Genomic DNA, 26,271 nt, shown 5'->3' on the forward strand with positions numbered 1-26,271 from the left:
GCCTTGGTGTTGTAACTGGTTACATTGCAAAGAAAGAGGAAACTCATGGTAATAAGTCAAGTTAAGAAATCACTGAGAGGAGCTGTGAGGGACAGGGGATATCGCGAAGTCCCTCCCCTCCTGAGTTCAAGCCCGTCCCCGAGCAAAGGGGAAAGCAGGGAGAGTTCCGATTCCAGTGGGGAAGCAGGAAGTCGTGTCCGAGGCTCAGGCAAGGTAGAGGAGCCAGGGTCCCAGGTGGGACAGGAAGGGGCAAGTAAGGGGGGAAGACCCATCCCCCCAACTCCAGAATTACGCAGGAAGAGGAGGGGCAAGAGGATGGGTCTGCCAAAGCTTTTGTGTTGGAGAAAGACGCGCCAAAAGCCATTAGGAGGTTCTGAAACCGACTGACAACCTCGCTCCGTGTAAATAGCAATGACTTGAGCACTGTAAATACGCAGCACCAATAAAAGAATAAAATGCAGAGCTGCGTAGCGTCGTTACTCTGAAGTAGTCCACTCCGGCCACTGTGACAGCAACCTCCTAATCATTTTTGGGCTACTTTGGAGTTGCCGGGATGAGCGTGTCAGAGGCGGAGAAGTGGCGGCAGATCGCTGAGCAAGCCCAGCTAGAACTGCAACAGCTGTCGCTGCAGGCGCAGGGAGAATTGAAGGCAGCTAAAGAGGAGACTAAGAAGGTCCAGGACGACCGGCTACAACTTGCGGAACAGGTGAGAGAGCTCCAGGAAAAAGAGCAGCATTTAAGGGCGGTGGCGGTAGACCTCCAAAACAAGCTGGATGCAGAGAAAAACAAGGCGGGAGGGGCACCCCAAGTCCAAGTGCTGCCAGGAAGGAGAGCCGGGACCCTAGTAAGCAAGTTCAATGGAGACCCGAAGGAGTTTCAGGGCTTTGAGACTGAGATTGTGTATGCTCTTGAGCTGCACCACGATGAGTTCCCTGATGATGAGCACAGAGTAGCGTTTATTGTGGAGCACCTTACAGGGGCGGCCAGGGAGTGGCTAAGACCGTTAATTGCAACAAGGAATCCTTGCATGAAGAATGTCAAACTATTTCTAGAAGGTTTGAAAACGATGTATTCGTCCGATAGTCATATGGACCAGACTAAGGAGGAACTTCATAATTTACGCCAAGGAAATATGACAGTTCGCGCGTATTGGGCGAAATTCACCATGCTGGTGCACAGATTGGGGTGGGATCTGGAGTCTGCCCCAATGCAAGCGGCGTTTTACTTGGGGTTGCATGAGGAGGTGAAGGATGAGCTCTCGAGAGGTCCAAAGCCCAGTAATATGGATCAACTGAGCAAAGCGGCTCTGGCGGTGGGGGTGAGGCAGGAATCCAGATGGAGCGACAAGCAAGCAACGCGCGCAAAGCGGGCTTGGTTCCCACGGTCGCAGGAGAAGCCACTCCCTCAACAACCCTTTCAAGCCACGCCTGGGGCCAGTCAGGACCAGGAACCCATGCAGATTGATAGCGCGCGCGCGCGGGCTTTTCAAACCCCAGCGGCGCCAAGACGCAAGGAGGGAAGGGGTGGGAATTGCTTTCTCTGCAACTCCCCCCAGCATCTCGTCAGAGACTGCCCACATCGCAGGGAGTGGCAAGGAAAGGCGGGAACGGTTGTGCCCTCCCCCACTGACGCAGCACCACAGCAGGGAAACGGGAAAGCCTGGCTGCAGGAGACAAGGGGCGGCAGCCAGGCACAGTCAGCAGACAACAGCCCCAGCCCACCCACCCGCACAGAGAGGAGCAGAGCCAGCCCACCCCTCCCAGAGCAGGAGTGGTTCTAGAAGTGACGCTCACGCTCCCAAATGGCTATCCATTGACGGTCCTCGCCCTAATTGACAGTGGTGCCTCAGCCAACTTCTTCTCGAGAAACTTTGCAGAAGAGCACCAGATCCAGCTTCTGCAGCTGGATTTTCCTCTGCACGTGGCAACCATTGACGGCAGAGAGCTGCTGGGAGGGGCCATCACTCATCAAACCCCCCCCCATGAGAATGACGGTTGGAAGGCACTCAGAGACACTGGCATTCAACGTCACCACCATCTCAGACCCCCCAATCGTTTTGGGCATGAGCTGGCTGGCGCGCCACGACCCCTCCATAAGTTGGCATCAGAGATGCATCACTTTTGGATCGGACTTTTGCCTGGAACATTGCATGCAGCACCAACCAGGGGAGGGGCCTCCGATAGCCACGGTGGCCACCATGCACGTCAAAGGGGGTGAGGCGATACCCAAACCATACTGGGACCTGCAGGAGGTCTTCAGTGAAGCGGAGTCCGACCACCTGCCCCCACACAGGCCTTTTGACTGCCAGATCAACCTGGTGCCTGGGGCAACTATACCCCCAGCCAAGCTGTACGCCATGTCAGACCAGGAACTGGAGGATCTGCGCGCTTTTATCGACAAGAACCTCAAGCGGGGGTTCATCAGAGAAAGCAAGGCAGCAGGGGGCAGCCCGGTCTTCTGGGTGGACAAGAAAGACACGCAACAGCGCCGTCTTGTGGTGGATTTTAGACGGCTGAATTCGGTGACAGAGCCAGTGGCTTTCCCCATGCCCAGAGTGGATGATCTCCTGACAGCGGCACGCAGAGGCAAGATTTTCACCAAGCTAGACCTGAGGGGGGCGTACAACTTGATCAGGATCCGGGAAGGCGATGAGTGGAAAACCACGATGTTCACGCCTCTGGGCTCTTTTGAATATCTGGTGATGCCCTTCGGGTTGCAAGGGGGCTCAGCATGCTTCCAGGCCTTCATGCACCACGTCCTGGGGTCCCTACTCTTCAGGAAATGCTTGGTCTTTCTGGATGACATCCTTATTTACTCCAACGACCCAGTGCAGCACGTGAAGGACGTCAGGGAGGTGTTACAGCGCCTGAAGGAGAACCACCTGTATGTGAAGCTGGAGAAGTGCAAGTTTCACACCAAGGAGGTGGACTTCCTGGGCTACAAGCTGTCAGACAAGGGGCTGGCAATGGACAAGGACAAGGTGCAGACCATCCTGGACTGGCACAGCCCCAGGACGCGCAAAGATGCCCAACGCCTACTAGGCTTTGCCAACTTCTACAGGAAGTTCATCAAGAACTTCTCTCGAGTTACGGCTCCCATCACTGACTGCCTGAGAGGCAAGCAGAAGTTCAGGTGGACACCAGAGGCGCAAGCAGCGTTCGAAAGCCTCAAGAGGGTGTTCGCCTCAGACCAGAACCTGTTCCACGTGGTTCAGGACGCGCCCCTACGCATTGAAACAGATGCTTCTGATAAGGCTGTGGGCGCCATTTTGTTGCAACTGGACGCCAACAGAGAGTGGAGACCCTGTGCCTTCTTCTCCAGGAAGTTGACCCAGCCCGAGCGAAACTACACAGTTTTTGATCGGGAACTTCTTGCGATCCACGCGGCGTTCCAGCACTGGAGACACTTCCTGGTGGGCGCCAAGCACCCCATCCAGGTGTGCACAGACCACAAGAACCTGGAGTTCTGGAGAACTGCCAGGGTGCTCAACCAGCGGCAGATACGGTGGGCGGAGTTCTTCTCGAACTTCAACTTCTCCATACACTACATCCCAGGAGAGCAGAATGTCAGGGCGGATGCCCTCTCCCGCAAGCCAGAGTACATGGAGGAGGAGGCGCCACCAGCCCCAAGGCACATTTTCCCCCCGTCGGCATGGTCCTGCGGAGCAGCAGTGGTGAGCGAGGCAGAACTCACAGCACTGACGGCAGCGGATGAATTTGCCAACCGCATCTTCAGAGAACTGAGAGGGGGGAGGGAGCAGGCAAAAGACTTTGCAGAACGCAGAGGGCTGCTTTTCTACAAGGGTGCGCTGTACCTACCCACCACCCAGCTTCGACGTACGGTCCTCAAGCAGATGCACGACAACCCTACAGCGGGGCATTTTGGAAGGGACAAGACCACTCACCTAGTCATGAGACACTTCTGGTGGCCAGGGGTGAGGGAAGATGTTCGAGACTATGTAAGGGGCTGTACCACCTGCCAGCGGGCGAAGGTGGTCAGAGCAGCGCCACCAGGGTTGCTGGAGCCCTTAGCCACACCACACAGGCCGTGGGAAGTGGTGTCCATGGACTTCATCACAGATCTGCCTTCGTCCAGGGGTAAGACTGCAGTGTTGGTGGTGGTGGACCTCATGTCCAAAATGTGTCACTTTATACCGTGTGCCAGGGCAGTCTCGGCAGAAGAGACAGCCAAACTGTTTGTTGATCACATTTTCAGACTGCATGGATTACCTTTAAGGGTTATTTCGGATCGTGGCCGCCAATTTGTTTCCAGGTTCTGGCGGCGGCTCATGAACCTCCTGCAGGTGGAGGTCAGCTTGTCGACGGCTAGACACCCGCAGACCAACGGACAAGCGGAGAGGGTCAACGCCATTCTGCAGCAGTACCTGAGATGCTACGTCAGCCAGCGGCAAACGGACTGGGTGGATCGCTTGCCACTAGCAGAATTTGCCTACAACAATGCAGTGCACGTCTCCACAGGGGTGTCGCCCTTTAAGGCCAATTACGGGCGCGACCTCAGATCTTTCCCAGAGAGGGAGAGGGAGGAGGAGGAGGAGGGCCCACAGGCTGAGGATTGGGCAGAGGAACTGGAGACGGTGCACCAGCAGCTCAGAGAACACTTGGAGAGGGCCAAGGAAGCGTACAAAAAGGGGGCAGATCGCCACAGGCGACAAGGGGAGGTCATCAGGGTGGGGGACAAGGTGTGGTTGTCCTCGGAGGGCCTTCCCACCAGAGGGAGGTGCAAAAAGCTGGCACCCAAATGGCTGGGCCCCTTCACGGTCACGCAACAGGTCAACCCGGTGGCATACAGGCTGGCACTGCCAGAGGACATGAGGGTGCATCCAGTGTTTCATAGATCGCTGCTGTCGCCGTACAGGGAAAGCAGCAGGCTCAGAGACAGCGAACAAACCCCCGAGGGAGGGGGGGAGAGGGAAAGCAGGGAGCAACTCAATGAGGCCACGGCCATCCTGGATTCAAGGTGGGGGGTGGGGGGCCTGGAGTACCTCATGGCATGGGAGGATGCTCCACCGTCCCAGAATGAATGGGTTCCCGCCACTCAGATACAGGAGGAATTCTTGGTGGAAGAATTTCACGCCCTCTTTCCCCACAGACCCAAGCCCTGGCACATGGAAAGGGAGGGGGAGGAGGAGGAGGCACGGGAGAACAGCTCACCATGGCGCTGGGAAGCGGAGTTTGAGGAACCAGAGGATGAGGTATGGGTGTCGCCAAGATCCACCCAGTCAGAGGAAGGAGCAGATTGGCAAAACATTTTTACCCCCACCAGCTCTGACGCCACGGACTTTTTGGGATTCCCGTCCTCCCAGGCGGAAGGGGGGGGCTCGCAGGACTGGGGGGAGGTGTTCACACCAACGGGCTCGGAGAGCACCGAGTTTTTAGGCTTCCAGTCGTCACCGACACATGGGGGGGGGCCTGGGGAGGGGTGAAGGAGAGCTTGGGAGGGGGGTGGATGTGAGGGACAGGGGATATCGCGAAGTCCCTCCCCTCCTGAGTTCAAGCCCGTCCCCGAGCAAAGGGGAAAGCAGGGAGAGTTCCGATTCCAGTGGGGAAGCAGGAAGTCGTGTCCGAGGCTCAGGCAAGGTAGAGGAGCCAGGGTCCCAGGTGGGACAGGAAGGGGCAAGTAAGGGGGGAAGACCCATCCCCCCAACTCCAGAATTACGCAGGAAGAGGAGGGGCAAGAGGATGGGTCTGCCAAAGCTTTTGTGTTGGAGAAAGACGCGCCAAAAGCCATTAGGAGGTTCTGAAACCGACTGACAACCTCGCTCCGTGTAAATAGCAATGACTTGAGCACTGTAAATACGCAGCACCAATAAAAGAATAAAATGCAGAGCTGCGTAGCGTCGTTACTCTGAAGTAGTCCACTCCGGCCACTGTGACAGGAGCCAAAAGAAAATGCCTTATAAGGTACTAGGAAGGTTTCTGGGTGACCTGGAATCACGAGGAAAATGGAGGAGAACAATTAGAAAACTATTGTGCATGCTGAAAAAGGTTATGAATATTGATCAAACCACCCCTGGTGGAGCTAGAGCTAATCAGCATGATCATGGGATGTATGTAATGGAGGAGGTACATATCAAGGGGGAAATATGAAATTGGTGGACTGGGAAGTCTGTAAACTGCAGTCTCCTAACCAATAGGAGAATGTAAGAGGGAAATTCGAACGGACTGCTGTATAGGGTATAAAGTACCTTTAATGTAAACAGGATGGGGCCCTCCCTCTTTACAGCATGAACTGGGGAGTTGCACATGTAGTGCTGTCTCGGGAATAAACAACGTTTGGTTTTGCCTGATCAGTCTGTCAGACTCCTTCTTCTCACATAGCAATATTGATTCCCTCTGGGGAAGATCCCTGGGGCAAATTTGTCCAACAGGGAGTGGGGGGTTGGGGAAACGGGATGACAAGGACTAAAATTCTGAGGCAGGGAGGAAGCTTCCTTTCTGACCTCTGAACGGACACGGCTCAGGCACCCAATAAAAACAAACAGCATGATTGCCCTTCATATACAGTATTTGGCCTATTCCACAGCCAAGTGAGGTCCCTCGATGGGTGGGGATAGAGTTAAAAAGCCCAAGCAGGGACTGCAATTCTCTCTCGGCAACCTGACAGCCAGTGCCTGGAAGTGCTATTATTAGAAGGCTGATAACATTTGAGGCTGACAGTTGTCCTGCCCCTTTGGGAAGAAATCACAGCGAGGGAAGGAGGGCAGCGGCCCTTGTCCTGACTGTGATCCCAGCGGCCTAATTCCCTGCTCTCTCTTTTTGACTGGGTGCTTCACTTTACTGCTAACAAGGAACATTAAACTGTCAGGAGACGTACCCTCCCAGCAGAACCGGTAAGTTGCTGTGGGGCTTTCCTAGCTTCTTGCTACGTTTGGTCTTGCTGGGTCATTGTGTGGTGTCAACAACCGCCACCGCCACCCTGCCTGCGGAGGCCTAGCTGCATTCCTGACATTTGAGACAAGCTGCAGGGGGGGGGCGAGAAAGGGGACTGTGTAAGGGAAGAGGCATCTTCCCTCGCGGCCTGAAATGGAGCAGGTATTTTTGTTTCAGATCACACATCTCCCCTGTATGGAGAAGTCTCAGAAAACAAGTGCTGCCTCTCTAGACTCTGCCCTAACAACCCAAGAACAGGATCCCAGGGGTGCCATTTCAGATTGCTGTGGGGTGGGGGACAAAGTGCGGTGGTAAGGTTTATAGGTCCACTCGGAAAATTAAATTGCAAAATTTAAAAAAAACACTCTAGCCCTACTTTATTCTGAGCTGCAATCTTAGTTGGGGGGGGGGGAGAGTCCCACTAAACACAACTGGAGTTACTTCTGAGTAGACATAGGGCTGCCACGTTAAGAGCATTTGTTGTGATTACTTTTTATACTTCATAATAGCTATTACTTATGTGAACATTCACGCTTAAAAGGCTTTGTCATGCTGGAAGCTATACGCTGGCTCCCTCAGCTAATAATGCGAGATTAGCGTGCAACCCCAGAGTCGGTCACGACTGGACCTAATGGTCAGGGTTCCCTTTACCCTTTACCTTTATGTGAACATTCACGCTTAAAAAAAAAAGCAAAAGGATTTTGCTTTTAGAAGGCAAATTAAATGCATATGCGCATTCCACTAATCAGGGACCATTGGCTTAGGGCTGGATGTGATGGCCCTCACTTCCCCTTCTGTGTGTGTACCTGTGTGTATCTTTGGATCCACATGGCCCTGGATCGCTCTCCCCAAGAGGCAGCCAGCTCAGTTTTGCCAAGTGGGGTGGAGGCAGGCAGACTGCTGGGGCCTGTGAACCCGGGGTATTAACACAAACTCTCCAGGCGCCCCTATTTTCCAGGGACGTCCCTGATTTAGAGAACCCAGGCCAGATTCTGATTTGGTCCTGGAATGTCTCACTTTTCCTTAGGATGTCCCTGTTTTCATTGGAGAAATGTTGGAGGGTATGGAGTTATCCGACCCCCCAAGCTGTCCGAAGGCAATCCTGTATAGGGAAGTTTTTTTTTTAATGTTTGCTGTTTTGTTTTTATATACATATTTTCGGAAGAGAGGCCTGGGGTTTAAAGTCATGTGGAATCAAATGTTTGATCTCAATTGCTTGGGGTGGTGCGTCGTGGAAAGGAAACCTCTCATACTTCATGTTCTCAGTCACCCCACCCTTTCTGAACCCCCCTTTTTGTAGCTTGGCAGATGGGTTGCTCAATGTGCCTCTGTCTTTTAGTACGTTCTGATCCTCCTAATCCCACCCTCCCCATTCCAGCGTGTTCCCACAGCAACTATGGCAAGTGGTATGGATTCAGATGGTGAGCAGGTGGTGCCTGATGGAGAAGGCCCGGATGTGAAAGCCGTGCAGGCCCACTATCTTCGCAGTCCCTCTCCTAGCCGGTGAGTCTTTTGCCAAGTACTGTAGGCCTCTATATCCCTCTGATCACACGGAACAAACTCCAGCCATTTTCTAGCCTTCCCCCTTCCTTTTTTAAAATTACCTTACGCTAACCCTGTGCATTATCCAAACCCTGAGCAAGGCAGAATTTAAAGGGTTCTTTCTTATTTCTTTTAGAAGCCAGGGTGGAGAGCTCATGCATTATTCAGCTAATCTAATTCGGTCAGCTGAGGTTTTCCAAAAATTCAAGTGTTATTGGGGGAAAGCATTATCAAAGTTAAGTGAGGCAGCACAGAGGAAACAGAGCCCACCCAAGCTGCCATCATTTGCATCAGTCTTTTCACCGTTCTTTGATTTGGTTGGATTCAAGCGTTTGATTCAGTTGATTGTACAAATTTGGAATCTTATGTGAAGCAGGATTTCTGGGTCTTGCATAGAGACATGCCCAGTAATCCCAGTTAGAAAGCAATAGTCAGCCCCTATCTATTTTTGAGGTTTTCTTTATCCAGCATGTTTTAGTCTGCAAGAGAGAGCCTTCTTCAATGCCCCAAACCAGTGTGATCTTGCCTTTTTCTCATTCAAAGGCATCGCTCAGTAGATTTTGACCCAGTGTGTGGCAACTGTTGGGGGGGGGAGTGAATTCCATGCTAGGGATCATTAAGAAAGGAATTAAAAATACAGTTGTTGATACCATAATGCTGTTTTGCAAAGCTATGGCGTGTCCGCACTTGAAATACTGTGTGCTGTTCTGGTCGCCTCACCTCAAAAAGGATATTGTAGAGCCATCAAAGGTTCAGAAAAGAGCAACCAAAGTGGTTAAGGGAGTTTGAGCAAGTCCTCTAGTTGAAAAGGTGCAACATTTCTCTGAGAAAGGAAGCAAGGAGGCAGTGAGCAAAAGCATGGTCCAGTCTATATGAGCGTCTCAGTAGAGCCTATTAATGAACATTTGTACACTTAAAGATGTAGTCGCAAGTAACCCTCACCCCATGCATTCACTGAACATGTAAAAGGGGCTCCTGTTTTCTGGCGTGTTCTTGGTTCCATTCCTTAGGGATATTAAAGGATAAATCAGGCTCTGTAGGCTGTTTCATTCTTTGTTTTATCTGTTTCTGTTCCCATGGCTGATGATGAGACTGAGTGCTGCTAGCCAAACCATCTGCCTTTCCTGCACCTTAGATACACTTGGCCAAGTTCAGTTTTTTCTTTGCATATGGCTCATTTGCATGTACATTGTTAATATGCCCTAAACCTACTTGCAATTGCTTTAAAAACATGTTCCACAATGTTTTGAATATGTCCGTGAGCGCATTCACTTGGGCTCTAGATGTTATTGGGGTGATCTGTGCTTTCTCTTTACCATGCTGCTAGATTATTCTTTGGGGAGGAGCAAAAGGGGGAAAGACCACCCTCTCTCTTAGAGACACACAAATCTATTTTGTGATTAAACAACTTAATAGTTAAATTCTATTCATATCTACTCAGATTGTTGTTTTCAATGGAATTTACTCTCAGCCAGTTAAATATGCCTAAATCAGGGATGGGGAAAGTTTGGTCTTCCAGCTGTTGCTGGATTACAACTTCCATCATTCCCGACCATTGATTATGATGACTGACGCTGATGGGTGGAGAGTCCAATAACATCTGAAGGGCTATATATTCCCTAAATTATTGTGCCTGATTTTCAACATTTTCAACAGGTGTTTTATTTTTCCTCCTGTAAAATATTGGAGGAATTCATGGTTTAAGCAACTCAAAATGCTTTTAACTTTTTTTTGTCAGCAGAAAGAGGCTTTTTATACCAGCCTGATGCTCTTCACTATGGACCCAGCAGGCTTCAATAGAGATGGAATGGCTCTCTGTGTGTTTCTTCACTTGCTCCAATACAACAGAGCTTCCAAACCCAAAATTCCTGTTCTTAGAGTTGCTATATTTTCCCTGCCACTGGCTGTGTACACCATACCTCTAAAGTTTGTTTGAGCCACATTCTTTCCTTCCAAAAATTCTGGGCACCAGTTTGTTAAGGGTTTCTGGGAATTGTTACTCTGTGAGGGGTAGACTACAGTGCCCAGAATGTGCTTTGATGTGCTTTAAAGATACACACTTCCATGAGCAGAAAGCTAATTGGATTCTCTGCATCAACACCTCAAACAGGTGGCTTTGAAGGTAGCACTATCAGTGGAGCAAAACATTGTCTCTGCTTCAGTTTCAGCATACTCAAGAAGGCAAGGGATCTCTTAAAAGTATGAGTGCTACTTGTATGTTTGCTTGTAATGCTGGTAGAACAACACCTTGAAGTCCCTTAATTACAGATCTTAGTTTAAGTTGAGGAGGCGTAACTCAAACTGACATCCTCTGGTGCTATAAAGGAAAAAAAACATCTTTGTGCTGCAGGGTATATTGTAGAGGATGGTGTGTCTAGATTCTAAGGGTGAAATTCAACATTGCACTATGTTGATTGTTCTGCCAGGGCAAGCTTTAGAACAATCAGGTGCTGTTCTGAGGGTTCTCTTGACCATTCCTAGCCAATTTGGGGGGGGGGCACAGAAGGAGGAGGGGGAACCCTGTTGCACAAACTGAAGTCCTAATGCTGGCTTCTGCTGCTGGGATGCATGAGTTGAATTCTGCCCTAAGTAATCGATTTCTAGGCAAAATGGCAGCCTTAACTTTAAAAGGGCTGAAAGGGGGGTGGGTCAAAAACTTTGTTTACCTTTGACAGAGGCAATGAAAGGGCAATGCTCACACTTGCTACATAAACACCAGAGCTCCATTCCTGCTCTTTCCTCAGCCAGTCCCTCCAGCTTAATATGCATTAGCTAAAGCCCCAGCTCTCTAGTGCTTTGTACACTTGACCCCTAGACATCACAGGCTTCTCCCGGCCTTCTCCACTGCCACTGCCTTGGGAAGCTGGCTGCCCATATAACGTTTCATGGTCGGTTGCTATGGAGACCAATTTTGATTAATGCAGCTGTCAGGCAACCCTCTGTTTACAACAGTCAGAGACATCTGGATTATCATCCACCCTCTTGTGGATGAAAAAGAAACATCTTCCTCTTCTGCAAAAAGAGACACAGGACTCCGTAACTTTACCACAGTGGTAACAAGAGTGTCACTAGAGGGCAGGAGGATTCTTGGCCTAATGCTTGGCCGTTGCTCCTTGCTCTATGCTCCTCTTTATCTCCAGGGGAGAGATGTTGGGCTGATGAATCCCAGAGTCAAAGGGAGACAGCAATGCATCATTTGCCTCTGAGCTGCTTTTGAGCTGATATCAGGTTCAACAAGTTCCTTGTCCCCACCTGCATTACTGTACATCAAAGAATATTACAAGCATTATATCACAAAATTGGTGTATCACTACAGTATCTACTATGAGAGCATTCTTGCTCTTCATTTTGGAATAGGGAATGGGAGACAGTAGATTAGTTTAATACTAACATTTTTTTGTTTTTGCTGGGAAATGCTCCCCCCCCCACACACTCATTACTCCAGTTTACAAATGTTCTTCCATATGGTAAAATCAACATACAACAAAGGGAAATGTAGTGTTAGTTTTCTGTTGATTAATTTTATGTTATAATCTTAATTCAGCACGTTTGGGAAGAGGAACACATTGATGAGGATGAATAATAAAAGAAGCATTATGGGGAAATGTAAACTTGTCTTGACATTTTTTAAATTGCTTGTGTGTACGCAAACACGGGCTATCTCCCAGCGTCACCCCCTTCCTGTTCTGCTGTACAGTCTCCCCTCACCCTCAGGCTGCTCTGTTTTGAAATAGTTGTGGAGGCTGTCAAAGGTGAGTCAAACAACTTGTAGAAGCTTGCCTCACATCGTTGTCATTTATTAACAGATATTCGGTGTTATCGGATACAGACACTGAGAGCATCTTCATGGAGCCCATCCATCTGTCATCTGCTGTGGCTGCTAAACAGATCATCAACGAAGGTAAGGGGCAGAAATAAAAGGCAATGAAGACAATGGGTTTATGAGTAAGGGGAGGCTGGTGAGTAGGTGCCCTCATTTTTGAACAGAGGAATAGACTAGATGATTTCTGGTTCCTCCCTCTCAACTCAATTACCGTATCTTATCTTATAATATAATAATAATAATAATAATAATAATAATAATAATAATAATAATAATAATAAAATTTCTTTATAGCTCAGGGCGGCTGACATCAACAAGATCACAACAAAATGTAAAAGAAAGAAAAACAATCGATTAAAATGCAGATTAAAATACAATCCAGATTTGAATTTTTTTTTTTTAAAAAAAATGCAGCCTCCTTTTAAAATGGCTTAAAACTATAAGGGAGGAAAAACATAGTGGTCAGACTGAGTCCAGCCCAAAGGCCAGGCAGAACAGCTCCATCTTGCAGGCCCTGCAGAAGGATGTCAAATCCCGCAGGGCCCTGGTCTCCTGTGAGAGAGCGTTCCACCAAGTTGCGGCCAATACTGAAAAGGCCCTGGCCCTAGTTGAGGCCAATCTAGCCACTTTACGGCTCGGGATCTCCAAAATATTGTTATTTGTGGAACTTAAGGTCCTCCGCGGGGCATACCAGGAGAGGCGGTCCCGTAGGTACAAGGGTCCCAAGCCGCATCTGGAGACCATATATAGAACCTCTGCTGATTAAGGTTACTTCCATAATCACAGTGTACTTTTTAATTGCTGTCTTTGTGCACTCACTTTTTACAGAGATTCCATATGACATCATCATCATTACCACGCCTTTTTCCCTGACAGGGACTCAATCACAGATATCAGTACTGATCACTATTGCATTCCTGTGTTTTCCTGTATTGTTCTCATATCTTTATTAATATATTTTGGGTAGCATTGTTTAATTTAAAGCATTTGCCATTCCAGCCTATTTAGCGTGCGAACTGGCAAAGTGTCACTGAAGCTTCGCTGGGCTACTGTCCCTTGAATCAGAAGGTTTCTTCATCTTTGCCTCTAAATGCTTCCTATTTAGCGGGGTGATTGCCCCTTAATTAGTCAACTCATGTTCAACTGGGGAGAGAGGACTTTAATGACTGGTTCTAATACAAAAAGAATAATGAATAGAGATCAATAATTAAAGCTTTCTACCATGGGTTATAGGAGCCAGCTAGTTAAGAGGCAATGCATTAGTAATGCTACTGCCAAACTGAACAAGAAGCAATCAGAGGCAAAAGACGCAAGGATAAACCTTCTGAGTACAGTTGCTGAGGACCTTTGCTGAACAGCCCTTACTTCCAAGTTAAATACTGCAGAAGAACCCTGGCCATGGGATTGGGTATTGTTGGATAATTTAATGCTATACCAAGTAGCACATGGATTTACCATTTAAATTCTATTTGATGAATTCTACTCATTGTTATAATCAAGTGCCTTAACAAGGCTGAATGGCCTTGTATGAAAGCTACTCTAGTACCAAACAATCCCTCTTGATATGACTCTCTTTTACATTTTGCTAAACAAGACTCTAAGGGTTTTTCTTTTGAATTCAGTGGTGGTACATCACAGTGCACTCTGCAACTGTAGATGAAGTGTTTGCCCTAAAAGCTAGCCAGGCTACTTTCTGCCTTCCATTCATTATTGGAATGAGATTCTACTTAACTCTCTATTGAAATACTATAATACAATAGAATGCTATGATACAGTATTTTATTTGTTCTATAACATTTGTATACCCATGTGACTGAGTTCTCTGGGCAGTTTACAGACTATTAAAAATACAAACTAAAGTTCAACATTTGCATGGCACTAAAACAAGTGATCTGGTCCATGGGGTCACGAAGAGTCGGACACGACTGAACGACTAAACAACAACGACAAAACCAGTGATGAATAAATAAATAAACACCAATGTGGCAGCTAAAACAATGTGAGACCAGCAATGGAATAACTTGGCGAAAAGTTCTAAAAGCACAAAACAGGTGTCTCCATTATAATTAAAATGTCCGGGAGAACAAAATATATATTCAACTGGTACCTAAAATACCATAGCATGGCATCAGGTGAGCCTCTTGTGGGAAGACATTCCATAGTCACTGAAAATCCCTTTCCTTGGTCACCACTTGTCTCACTTCATTAGGTGGGAGAATCTGGAGAAAGGTCTCAAATGAAGATCACAAGACTTAGGCTTACCAAGATCCCATCAATATGATTTCAATATTCAATAGTCCATCAAGATTATAGCTTGAGCATTGATGTGCACATAGCTTAGATCAAGGGCCCCGGCACTTTGAGAAGATCCATACAATGCCTTTAAAACACATTCAATGCACATTTAAAGCACAAGGCTTTCTACCAGAGAATCCTAAGAACTGTAGTTTCACTCTCCCAGAGCTACAATTCCCAGCACCCCAAAGAAATGACAGTTCCCAGGATTCTTTGGGAGGAGCCACATGCTTTAAATGTGCACTGAATGTGCTTTAAATGAGTGGTGTGAATCTTCCCTTTGTTGAACATTCATTGAGAAGCATGTCAAAGGTAAACAGGTGCAATTTTGAAAATGTAAATGATGTTTAATTCCAGAGCTGAAGACAAAGGAGGTGAAAGCAGATTCTGGGTGTCCAGGGATGCTCGAATCTGCAGAGCAGCTACTGGTGGAAGACTTGTACAATCGGGTTAAGGAAAAGATAGATGATACCAGCTTGTTCAACACACCATGTGTCATGGATTTGCAGAGGGCACTTGTGAAAGACCGTCTTGAGTCTCCAAAGGATGCCATTGATGAAGTCTGGCCAAATGTCTTCATAGCAGAAAAGTGAGTAGGAAGACTGTTTCTCTTTGATTATCATCCCTAGAGTCGGACTTCTCACACTTTATTGGAGAAGAAGATCAATCCTAGGTGAAAAATTAAAATCTTTCAAATGTCCGCAAGAAACCCATACCAAGATAAACTTATGTTAAGAACACCATTGTAAAGGAAGAAACTGTTATAGGGTGAATATTATAGCCTGATCTCCTGCCTGTGTTCATGTGAATGACACAATGCATTCTTGATTTGGATGCAGTCAAGGAGATTGTACATACACCAGCGGTGGGAGATCAAAAACCCCTAAACCAAATTAATGAGGAAAGTCACTTTCTTAGTCAACTAGTTGACGCTGTTTCTATTGCATTAGGGAATTGGCATCTCACATAATTGCTGGAATCTGAAAGTTTAAATTGGACAAGTGAAGATTCCTTTCCCTCCATCAGGCCAGAATTGTACTATGCAACCAAGGTGCAGCTGCCACCGAAACAGGCAATCTGATGTCTCTTCCTTCTATCACCTTCATAACATTTAGTTATGCAGAACTTGTAACATGGCATTATGACTTTTCACTTTCTTTTTCCACCTAATTGGCTGCCATTTGCGGGGGTGGAAAAAATTATAACGTGATGGCATCACACCATGCATTTTGCATTATTAAACGATGCCAGAGGAAAATGCACAGCCATTACTTTCAGAGGTCAAAAGGTGTTGACCATATTATGTAGTTCCAGCCTTCACTTGCCATGCCCTGATTCTCTCTGATTCATGGTATGAATAAAGCCTGCTTTAAGAAGAAGACCAGCCAATGTACAAATAACAGCTGCTGTCAACGCTGTTTTAAACAAAAGAGCATGAATTATAAATAAGGCCTTCTAATTTCTGAGCCATTTTTGTTCATAAAAAAGCTTTTCCCCCAATGGTTGCTTGTCACAGTTTCCAAATGTCAAATCACAGTGATTATCACACAATTTGGTATGTGAGTCTTTTAACATTTGCAGCCATCATATTTCCTTAACCCAGTTATTTCAAAATCCCAGTACATATTGGAACAAAGGCCTTATGAGATACCTTGATGGTGTTTCACTGGGAGAATCATTTATGTGCCTTGCAGATGATTTGCTCCCTGCATTTGCCACAGTGCCCAGGGCAACAATAGTAAACATTTTATCAGTGGGGCATTTATGACCCCAGTGATGAAGTGCAGCAACTTTCTAAATACCCTAACTGGTTGGTGGCTCAGCTACCCAGAAGGCAATCTCATTCCAAATGAGCATGTCCACTCATTACAGTCAGCAAGAGAGGCTCTCCTGTATGACCAATCAATGGTGGGGGCATGACTTGGTGAAACATTGGCGGCTGCTGCTATAGTGATCCCACCTAAATTATGTAACTTCCTTCCTCAAGAGGTCTGTTTATTTCCCTTTCTCTTGACTATCCATTGCCTGGTTATGACATATATTATTTGATCTGCCAGGCTAATGAACTTTTAGCAGACTGACCCTTTTTTAGCCGGTTTTATATCCTGCTCCTGCCTCTTTGTTTTATTATTGTATTGCTGATGTTTCCTTAATTGATTTCGTAAGTGTTCTTTAAATGTGTTGTTAGCCACCCAGAGTAATGTGGCTACACTAGAAAGGTGAGGTATAAAGCTGCCTAATATAAAACATCGTTATGAGACTTCGAGAGATTTGTCATGTTGGCCTGGTACATGTGACACTGTAAGCCAAAGTATAACTGGCACTGCAAAGATCCACCCGGCGCCCCCCCCCCCCGGTTACCCAGTCCCTGGCGCACAGGAGGGTGGAGCTGGCCAGCTGCCTCAGAGCCGCCCACAGCAGAAGAGCAGCGCTCCGACTGACGGGCGGGCTCTTCTCTGGACTCAACTCTCGGGCCCCAGACTCTTGGCCTGGCGCCCCTCAGAGCCCAGAGCCCAGGTGCCCCGCACCCCTAGCACTTATGGGTAAGATGGCCCTGATGTTTACATTGAGCAATGGTTTGTCTTAGCATTGCATGCAAATGTGGCCATTGTAACCTTTTATGTTCGACCAGATAGTTAACACACGTTATGAACATGCTCGGCACTTAGAATACTATTTTAATCATCTGTGGGGTAGATCATTCATATTGCCAGTCTGTACAATCTTCCAGAGTTCCTCATCAACTCAACCCATTTTTCTATTGCTGGCTCTTAGGCTAGTTTTCAAATACTCAAGAAAGTAGACAGAATCTAACCTCTCTTCTTTTGTCTTGAAGGAGTGTTGCAGTGAATAAAGGTCGCCTAAAGAGACTAGGAATTACTCATGTGCTTAATGCTGCTCATGGCACTGGTGTGTATACAGGACCAGACTTCTACAATGGCATGAACATCCAGTATTTAGGCATTGAGGTGGATGATTTCCCAGATATGGACATCTCTAAACATTTCCGTGAGGCTGCAGAGTTCCTTGATGAAGCTCTACTAACCTACAGAGGTATGTAGGGCAAACTGCACAACTTCTCAATTTCAGCTTCTCTTGGTTCATTATCATTTTAGAAGTAGGTATTAGGGCCCCTCATGTACACTAATGAAGTTCCTTCTACTCTTCAGGTTGTGTTTTTAATGTTTCTACCATGGCAATGTTAACCATTTAGGAAGATTAAAATAAATAAGCACATTGGGTTGAAGCCAACGTAAATCATCTCAGAGTGGACTCGTTGAAAGCAACATACATGACTAACTTAAGTCCATTTTAAAGTTTCTCCTCTGTATATGGTTACCACCTTTATAATTTATATACATATGATAATGGAAAACATGTTTAATATGGTGTGGGGCAAATTCTTCCCCAGGTTTTGGAGCATTGTTGTTGTTCTATGGATTTGCACCAAGCTTCACACCAGTGGTTTATCAACATTAGTGAATATAAATTGGGGGAAGATGCAGGAGTGGCCTGTGTGGTGGGAACCATGGTACCAACACTGGTGTCACTTAACTCAGAGTAAACCAGGGTGAGCTCAATAAGAATTGCTTAGGATTAGAATGGATTGCAGCATATATTCCCCCATTTGCTGCTATGCTTAAAATGTTTTGAGATTTTGGTGATGAAATATATAAATTATTTATTTAACTTAATTTAACATGTTCCCAGTTTAGGTATTAATGATACATTGATTAAATCAAGACTAATGATGGCAGAACCCACCCACCCCCACCAACTATTTATTTGATCCAGAAACTGTTTCAGAAATAGCCTATTGCATACTTTCCAAATCCGGTGTCCTCCAGATGTTGTTAAACGACAGTTCCCAGCATTACTCTGGCAGCAGTTAACCACCTGTATAATTTTACTTCTAGGAAAAGTCTTGGTCAGCAGTGAAATGGGAATCAGCCGCTCAGCAGTGCTGGTAGCTGCTTATCTGATGATTTTTCATCATATGACAATCTTAGAAGCCTTGATGACTATACGCAAGAAGCGCGCCATATATCCCAATGATGGCTTCCTGAAACAGCTCCGGGAGCTCAATGAAAAGCTATTGGAGGAACGGGAAGAAGAAGAAGGTGAAGAAGATTCTGATAATGACACAACCAGTAGCCAGAGTTCTGTTGTCAGAGCTGGAAGCTCTTCCTTGATGTCTGGGAGAGAAGATTCTGGGAGTATCATGGGAGCCAAAGTCCACTCTATCATGGTGGAAGAAGAAGACACAACAAGCCTCCTGGGAAGTGTAATGAGTACCTCCTCTATGGGAAAATCGAGCTTGGTTTCCAAGCAGCCTACTCTTATCAGTGAAGAAGAGGAGGAACAACTCTATGAAGAATGGAGGAAGAAGCAAGGCTTGCCTGCAAAGGAACTTTCAAACAAGGATGGAGAAAGCAAACCCTCAGACCTTACATTTCAGGTAAAGGAGGAATCTGAGGCGGATAGGAGTTGGATGATCCAAGAGTGGCAGTCCAAAAATGAAAAGTACCAAATGGAAAACTACTTGTTTCCCAAGGAGGAGGATGGGGGTTCTAGAATGGGAGAAAGACCATGCTCTGTAAATGATGTAAGTGAAACAGAAAGTGTGAGTAGCCAAGAGATCAGAATCTTGAAACAACAGCTAGAAGCAAGTGGCATCAACAGAATGAGGAGAGGGCGAACAGATTCCATGTCTACAGAAAGCAGCTGGGATATGTGGAATGAGAGGATGATGGAGATAGAGAAGGAAGCTTCTCGGAAATCTCATTCCAAAAATAAATGTGGTCATGAGAATCCAAGGCCTGACAATGGAACAAATGGGAGGGATATGGATGAGGAAAGTATATTATCTGATACTAGCTCATTTTATAATTTCTGTCAAAAGAACAAAGACAAGCTGACTGCCTTAGAAAGGTGGAAAATCAAGAGAATTCAGTTTGGATTTCACAAAAGAGACTCAGAGGCCTCTGAGAAATCAAAGGATGAAGATGGCAGCCAACAAAATAAAGAGGCTATGGAAGAGGAGAAGAACTTGTCAGATATCAACCTGACAGCTTACCAAGCCTGGAAGGCTAAACATCAGAAGAAGGTAGGCAATGAGAATAAGGATGATATTGTGGAGCTTGCTAAAGGTGAAGATTCTGCTTCTTCCAGAAGAAAGCAGAGGCGAATGGAGTTACTTGAACACTCAAAGAAAGTTCTGGAAGAAAGTCAGTCTCTCTGCAGCTGGGAGGCAGAGAGTACAATGAGTGGAAGCATCCCTTTGTCGGCCTTTTTGCCATCAACAGCTTCTGTAAATGGTGTACAGGATTCTGCCTCAGTATTGAGCATGCAGACCAATCGCTCATCTTTCTCTCAGGCTAGAGGCGGTAGTGGGGCAATGTCAAACCATTCAGTAGCTACAGGTGTTCCCAGCCTTCCTGTTGGCCCAGAAGACACTATATCTATAGCCAGTATTCAGAACTGGATTGCCAATGTTGTTAGTGAAACTATTGCTCAGAAACAAAATGAGATCCTAATGTTGTCCCGCCCATCATCGGTATTAGCTTCAAGTGTTAAATCAGTTGATCGTGCTAGACCTTTAGATGATGACAAGGCATCTCTGCTTAGTGCACAAAGTGGCTTATCACTACCTAGTTCACTATTTCACCAGCAGGGCAACCAATATGCTGACACTCAGTCCATGCTGTCTTGCAACACCTCAATGAGTGGAAGGACAGGAGGATCCAGCTCAAGCAGGAAAGTGACACAAACAAGCAAGCCTCTTTACAGCCTCTTTGCTGATGAGGTTGACTTGAAGAAACTTAACAGAAAGGAAAGGGAGATGCAAACAGAGATGAGAGAGAAAATGTCAGATTACCAGACTGAGAAACTTATCAGTGACAATAAACGTAGCACTTTATTTAAGAAGAAAAAGATCAAGGATGAGGATGAGAAGGCAGAAAATTATGCAGAAAATGTAATTGGTGGCCTTAGGTACCCTTCAGAAGCTCATAACGACAGGAGTGACACAGCATCTGCTTTCTCAGGCCAGTTTGCCAGAGCAGGTGCTATAAGGTCGGAGGTAGAAAAGAATGTAAGTAAGTGGCTCAGTGGCTTGAAAACAGAAGAAAAGTCCTCATACCAGGACTGCTCTGATGGTAGTGAAGAAAAATACAGGAGATCATCATTCAGAGAGGTGGACACTGAGGCTTCTAGCTATAATTTTTGCAGATCTCAAAGAGAAGAAATTGATCGCTCTTCAACCTTTCAGTGCAAAGATGACTTGCAGAGAACCTCCTCACGATTTTCCTCTGCCTCTGCACAAGAAGATAAGGCAGCTCACACATTTACACGGTCCAAATTCAGTGAGACAAGTTCCAGAGAAGAAAGTCCAGAGCCATATTTTTTCAGGAGGACACCAGAACCATCCTGCAGCTCAGAATCCCCTGAACCGCCCACCAGGAGTCGGATCAGGTCGCATTGCTTGGAAGAACGCGAGGAGGAGTCCAGTTCAGACATGTCTGAGTTTGGAGCCAAGAGAAAGTTCACCCAGAGCTTTTCAAAGTCTGAGGAGAATGCAGAGAAAGAAGAAAAGACAGAAGAAAGAAAAGAGTGTTATGCATCAAGGCAGTTATTCAGACACAGGCAAAGCATGCGCAGGGAGGAGGAGGAAGAAATGGATGATGATGCCATAATTGCTGCCTGGAGAAATCGGCAAGAAGAAACTACGGCGAAGCTCCGTCGAAGGAGAGAGGAGCGGAGTGATAGAGAACAAAGTCATGCCAACTCCATGTCTCCCCCTCCCATTTGAAAGAAAGCTTCCACAGTGCCTACGAGAAACCAAGACTAAAATGTCCCTCAGTTTCATTAACCTCCATTGCATTTCCTATCAACCTTCCCAGAACAGAACACTGCTTTAATCCTACAGGTATTCTCTTATCTTTAATTCTCAACATGAGATGAAGATACTAATGACAGTGGCTCTTCCCAAGAAAAAGGGATTGTGTCAATAGTCAATTATTGGTGTACAAAAATGCATCAAGTGGTTTTTGAGACAATTTCTTTAACAAAACAGTAAACATAATTAACAATAATCAAAAGAAACAACAGAGGCTCAGCTAATTCTGCTTCAGATATTCATTTGATTCTGTTTACTGCAATCATTGAAGAGTCACTCTGGGTTTTTTTCTTTCTTTCCACTTCATCATGATTAGAATTGGAACAAAAATCAGCAGCTTTTGCCACCAGTTTGAAAATGTAGCTGCTCTTACAGCATATATGCCCTGTTCCCTTGTGGATAGTACAATTGAACTTATATTATTCCTTTCCTTCTAAATCCCAAAGCACAGAGCCTTTTCTTTCTCTTGTGTTTATCAATAGATGGGAAACTACTGAGAGAATAAATGCAATATTTGTTCCCATGACAACTTGTAACTGAGCAAAATATCAATCATTGGTCACATGGGGAGATCTTGTTTAAAGATTTTAATTTTGTTTGCTATAAAGGAGACAACACTAGATAGAACAAATTACCTTTGGAACAAAACATCAGGCCCAGCCTTAGAAAACATATGCTACAGTGGTGATTATCCCTTTAAATGTAAATCCAGGCTATATATTGGTGTGTGCACATTAAAGGGAAGAGAGTCACATCTGTCTGTTTGCTATGGGTCACCTTACTTTCTTGGCAGAGTTTGAGTTCCAACAGATATCAGGGTAGTTGAAGTCTCCCATGACTATTAACTCTATCCTTTTAGAATATTTGATCATCTGCTCTAGGAAGGATGAAGTACAAGAATTTCCTGAAAGGGAACAGGCCAAATCAGGTCAAGTGATAAGGGCAGCCTCCCAAAACAACTTCACTGCAGTGAGTGCTGCTTCTTAGGTCTGACCAACAAAGGAGCTCAGTTTGCTGCCACTCCCTGCCATAAATTCACCCCACCCAGCCTATTCTTTGTCCAGAATGTCCTTCTACTTCATCTTGCTCCTCAGACCTTCTCACTACCCTGCGTAAATCAAGAGCAGCCAGACCTGACACCATCTTCAGCTTCTTCTCTACCGTACATCCATAAGCATGAGGTGGTAATAAAGTGGCAGAGGCCTGAGGTGATAGAATTGACTACATCATTTCAAATGTTGGGAGAGGAAGAGAGAAATATTTTTGAAAGCTCCTCTACATTAATATTGCACTGCAATCAGAAAACTGATGTGCTATGGGGTGTGGTATGTGCAGGAAGCTTGCTACATGGGAAAGCAATAAAAAAATAGCATACCCCATCAGCAACCTAACATAGGACAGTCCAGGGCAGATTCAGATTTGGGGGGAAGGGCTTTTGGCAACGTGGCCTCCCCAGGCCCCTGACTGTGGGCTTACCTGGCCACAGCAGGTGACTGTGGGCCTCCATTTAACATTCTGCACTATGCTCCTGACATAGCATTGTTCTGGGACATCGTGGGAAATGGGAAGTGCTGGTTTGTCAATCAGGCAGGCTGGGCCAGGCTAGGAGGAATCCCTGCCAGAGTGCTAGGGCACCAGCTTTTGGCATCAGGCCTGGTGTCATCCACAATTACCTCAGGATTCTACTGCATGTGTAGACTAGACCTGAAATCCCAAGTCCAAACCACCTTTGCTTTCCCCAGATAAAAATGACACTCCTTCCCACCACCTATTTCTACCTAACCAGTGTTTTGAGTTGGTTTCAGGTAATTATGACTGTCCATCATTTTTAAAATGAGAGGCTTGTTTTTAGACAAAAGGATGTTTGATTCTTTTTAAATGGGAAAAGTTGATTCAGCTGCATCTGCCTTTTTCACGTGCTCTCACCTCCCTCTGCTCTCTTTGGAAACAAGGTTTAAGTCCATCTACTTTCATATTTTCAAACAAAACTCATGAAAGGGCCATAAATACCATGACTCGTTAAAATGAAAGCTGTTTTCTCTTCCTCCCATGAGACTCCTTCCTGCGAGAATGGTAGAGAGAGTTCAATTCTTTGAAGAATTCTTCTTCTGTTCAACTAGCTGCAACTGAAAGCTCTCTTCTGGGCTTTGTTCCTAGCATCATCTTGACCAGGCTTTGCCATAGCTCTTCTTTTTCTCTCTGTTGCTTCTGCAAGTGTGAAGGAGGATCAGCGCTGGATAAGGAAAATGGCTTCGTTTGCACATTCTCAGAAAGCTTTTCCAGGGGGTGGGGGAGAGAGTGCCATATATGAAAGGCTTCCTCCCCTCTAATATAGAAAGTTGAAATTGTTATACCTTCTTTAGCATGCCAGAGGCACAAAATGAAGGTTAACAAACTCTGGGACAGCCAACTAAAAGAGATGACAATCAAGATCAAGAGATGAGCATAATCAAGAGATGACATTTATTCCTGTCCATAATTGGAGATTGGCTCTGATAACCTCCCCTCTCGCCTGGGTCATTCCAGGGATAAATCTTTGCAGGACCAGGGCCAGGTATTAGAGATGGCAAAGCTTGCATTTTAACTTACCTAATTCACAGTTTCCAAAACAATGCATGAATTGATCCTTTGAAATCTGCAACTATCCAAACTTTCCAGTGCAACCAATTGGCTCCAACCAATGTGCACAAAAAAGGGGAAGGTGTACATAAAATGGCGAAAATACAAAATGCATTATTTTGGGGAAAGGTTTGTGCAAAATGTGTATATTTTTCAAAATTGCATACAAAAATGTGTTTATTGGGAGAAATGTACACTAAAATGCCGACAAATTTCATGAAGATTTTTTAACAAAATTTTTGCAAACTGGTGCAGAGATGTGGCAAACTCAACATAAGATTAGAGAAATGAGAATCTGAAAATGACAGATTTGTTCATCCCTACCAAAGACAGGTGGGATCATGCCCAAATCTATATAACTGCAAATATTATTGCACAGGTCTGTGGTTGATAGTGTCACAGTTGCTGGTGGTGAAGTCTTAAATGAATTCATTTTACCTGGTAAAGATCAAATAAAACATGGGGTAGGGATGGAACTTTCCTGATCTGGAGGACCTATGTGAATGGGCAGTAGTGGGCAGTACTTATTTGCAGCACCCTCAAAAAGGAGCTAGAGTTCTGGGCAGCAAAAAAACCTTTTACCCACCAAAACATGTCTATTTGCATCAAAATAACAGACTGTCAACAAGCCTGAAGAATCTTCCAGTGACTTTATGGGAAAGCTACTCATTCATTGAACAAATCCAAGGAGAGTGATTTTCTCCAACCATTATATCAGCCCAATGATTAGTCTTTAAGGAATCAACTGATTGTAGCCCATGCTTCCTGTTTGCCTTATAAAAACCTCATTATCCAGTAACTGGGGATCTCTCCCCACCCCCACCCCCAAAGCAATAACTACTTGAAACCAAGATGAAGGTTAAAAGGCCTCACCTTTTTTGCCAGGATGAAACCTTAGTTCTCGCAACAAGCAGATGAGACCTTGGGGGAGAGGTTGCATCAGGTACAATTTGCTCCCATTTGCTTGAAACAAAGAGGCAGGCAAGGGTAGAATAGGCAGCAGAGCCTCTGAAGTTGATCTTGAGTGAGGGATGGAGAACTTGTGGCCCTTCAGGTGTTAGACCCCAACTTCTATCAGCTTAGGCAACGTAGCCAATGGTCTAATAACATCTGAAGAGTCACAGGTTCCCCATCCCTCAGGATCTGCTTCAAAGACTCTGCTGTCTGTTCTGCCCTTGTGTGTCATCCAACAGGTGCAATGAGACAGGGTCTTTTAGGTACTGGTGCTGACACACTGGAAAATTATCCTTAGGGAGATCTGCCAGGCATCTCTCTCCTTGTTAAGTTTCTCTTAGGATGCTTTCCTTTACAGATTTGCTTGGGAGTAAGACATCATAAACACATTCGGCCTTGCTTCTAAGCAGACAGCCTTAGGACTGCTGAACTCTTTTTAATTGCTGCATTCTACTGTTTTTCATGTCAGCTGTTTTAATATCTGCCTTTTAATATTGCTTTATTTGATGCATTTTTGTTAATTTTGAATGCAGCTTTGAGTGTTTTAAAAAACAATAGAAGGGGAGTAAAAACATTAGAAGGGGAGTAAAATAACCAATCGTAAGTACAAGGCTTTATTTCTTCTGCTGAAGTCTGACTTTGACTTAAATACTCTTTTTTTGCTATTCTGACTATGTATTTGCTGTATATTTATTGTCCTTTTTAATTGTAGTCTTGCTAATATTTTGTTTCTATTTGTCTGCACTAAAACGACATTCCTCATGATGCAGGAATGCCCTTTCATTACAGTTTAGAAAACAAGTAGCATGTAAAAACATCAACAAATTAATCAGATCAACAAGTAACTAATATTTATTTATTGTACGCTATAAAACAGAGCATAGTTTAAACTGGCTTGAGTGTGATTTTGGTGGAGAAATGCCGCAAAGGATTACAGAGAAAACAGCCTGTTTTCACAGCACTGTATGCCTTCCTCCAGCTGTTTAACGTATTTTCAAAGCATTTGAGAAACAGCTTGAAGAGAGTCTGAAAGCACTAGCCACAGAAAGTAGCCAAGTTCAAGGTTTTTAGTGCAGCTACTAGCAGCAAAAATAGGGCTTCCCAGAAATGTTTCATGCAGCACCAATTTTGTCTGGGCAAAATTTCAGTGTCAAAATGCATGACAAGGTTCCCAACACTTTGGGAAATGGAGCAGTTTTTCCACTTTGCTTTTTTGTTTTTTAAATTCCACAAAGCTTTCTAAATAGTAC

At 45.6% G+C, this 26,271-nt stretch overlaps 1 protein-coding gene across 1 annotated transcript; it reads left to right on the forward strand.

The window, feature by feature from the left end:
- Positions 1-6,686: 6,686 nt before the first annotated feature.
- STYXL2 (serine/threonine/tyrosine interacting like 2) lies at positions 6,687-24,290 on the forward strand. Its single transcript, XM_035114945.3, has 6 exons — positions 6,687-6,850; positions 8,269-8,393; positions 12,239-12,333; positions 14,908-15,139; positions 17,387-17,604; positions 18,468-24,290. The coding sequence occupies exons 2-6, from the start codon at positions 8,287-8,289 to the stop codon at positions 21,359-21,361; spliced, it is 3,546 nt and encodes a 1,181-aa protein (XP_034970836.3). The 5' UTR covers positions 6,687-6,850; positions 8,269-8,286; the 3' UTR covers positions 21,362-24,290.
- The last annotated feature ends 1,981 nt before the right edge of the window (positions 24,291-26,271 follow it).

Source organism: Zootoca vivipara, chromosome 4, assembly GCF_965207765.1.
Source record: "Zootoca vivipara chromosome 4, rZooViv2.hap1.1, whole genome shotgun sequence".
Classification (NCBI taxonomy): Eukaryota; Metazoa; Chordata; class Lepidosauria; order Squamata; family Lacertidae; genus Zootoca; species Zootoca vivipara.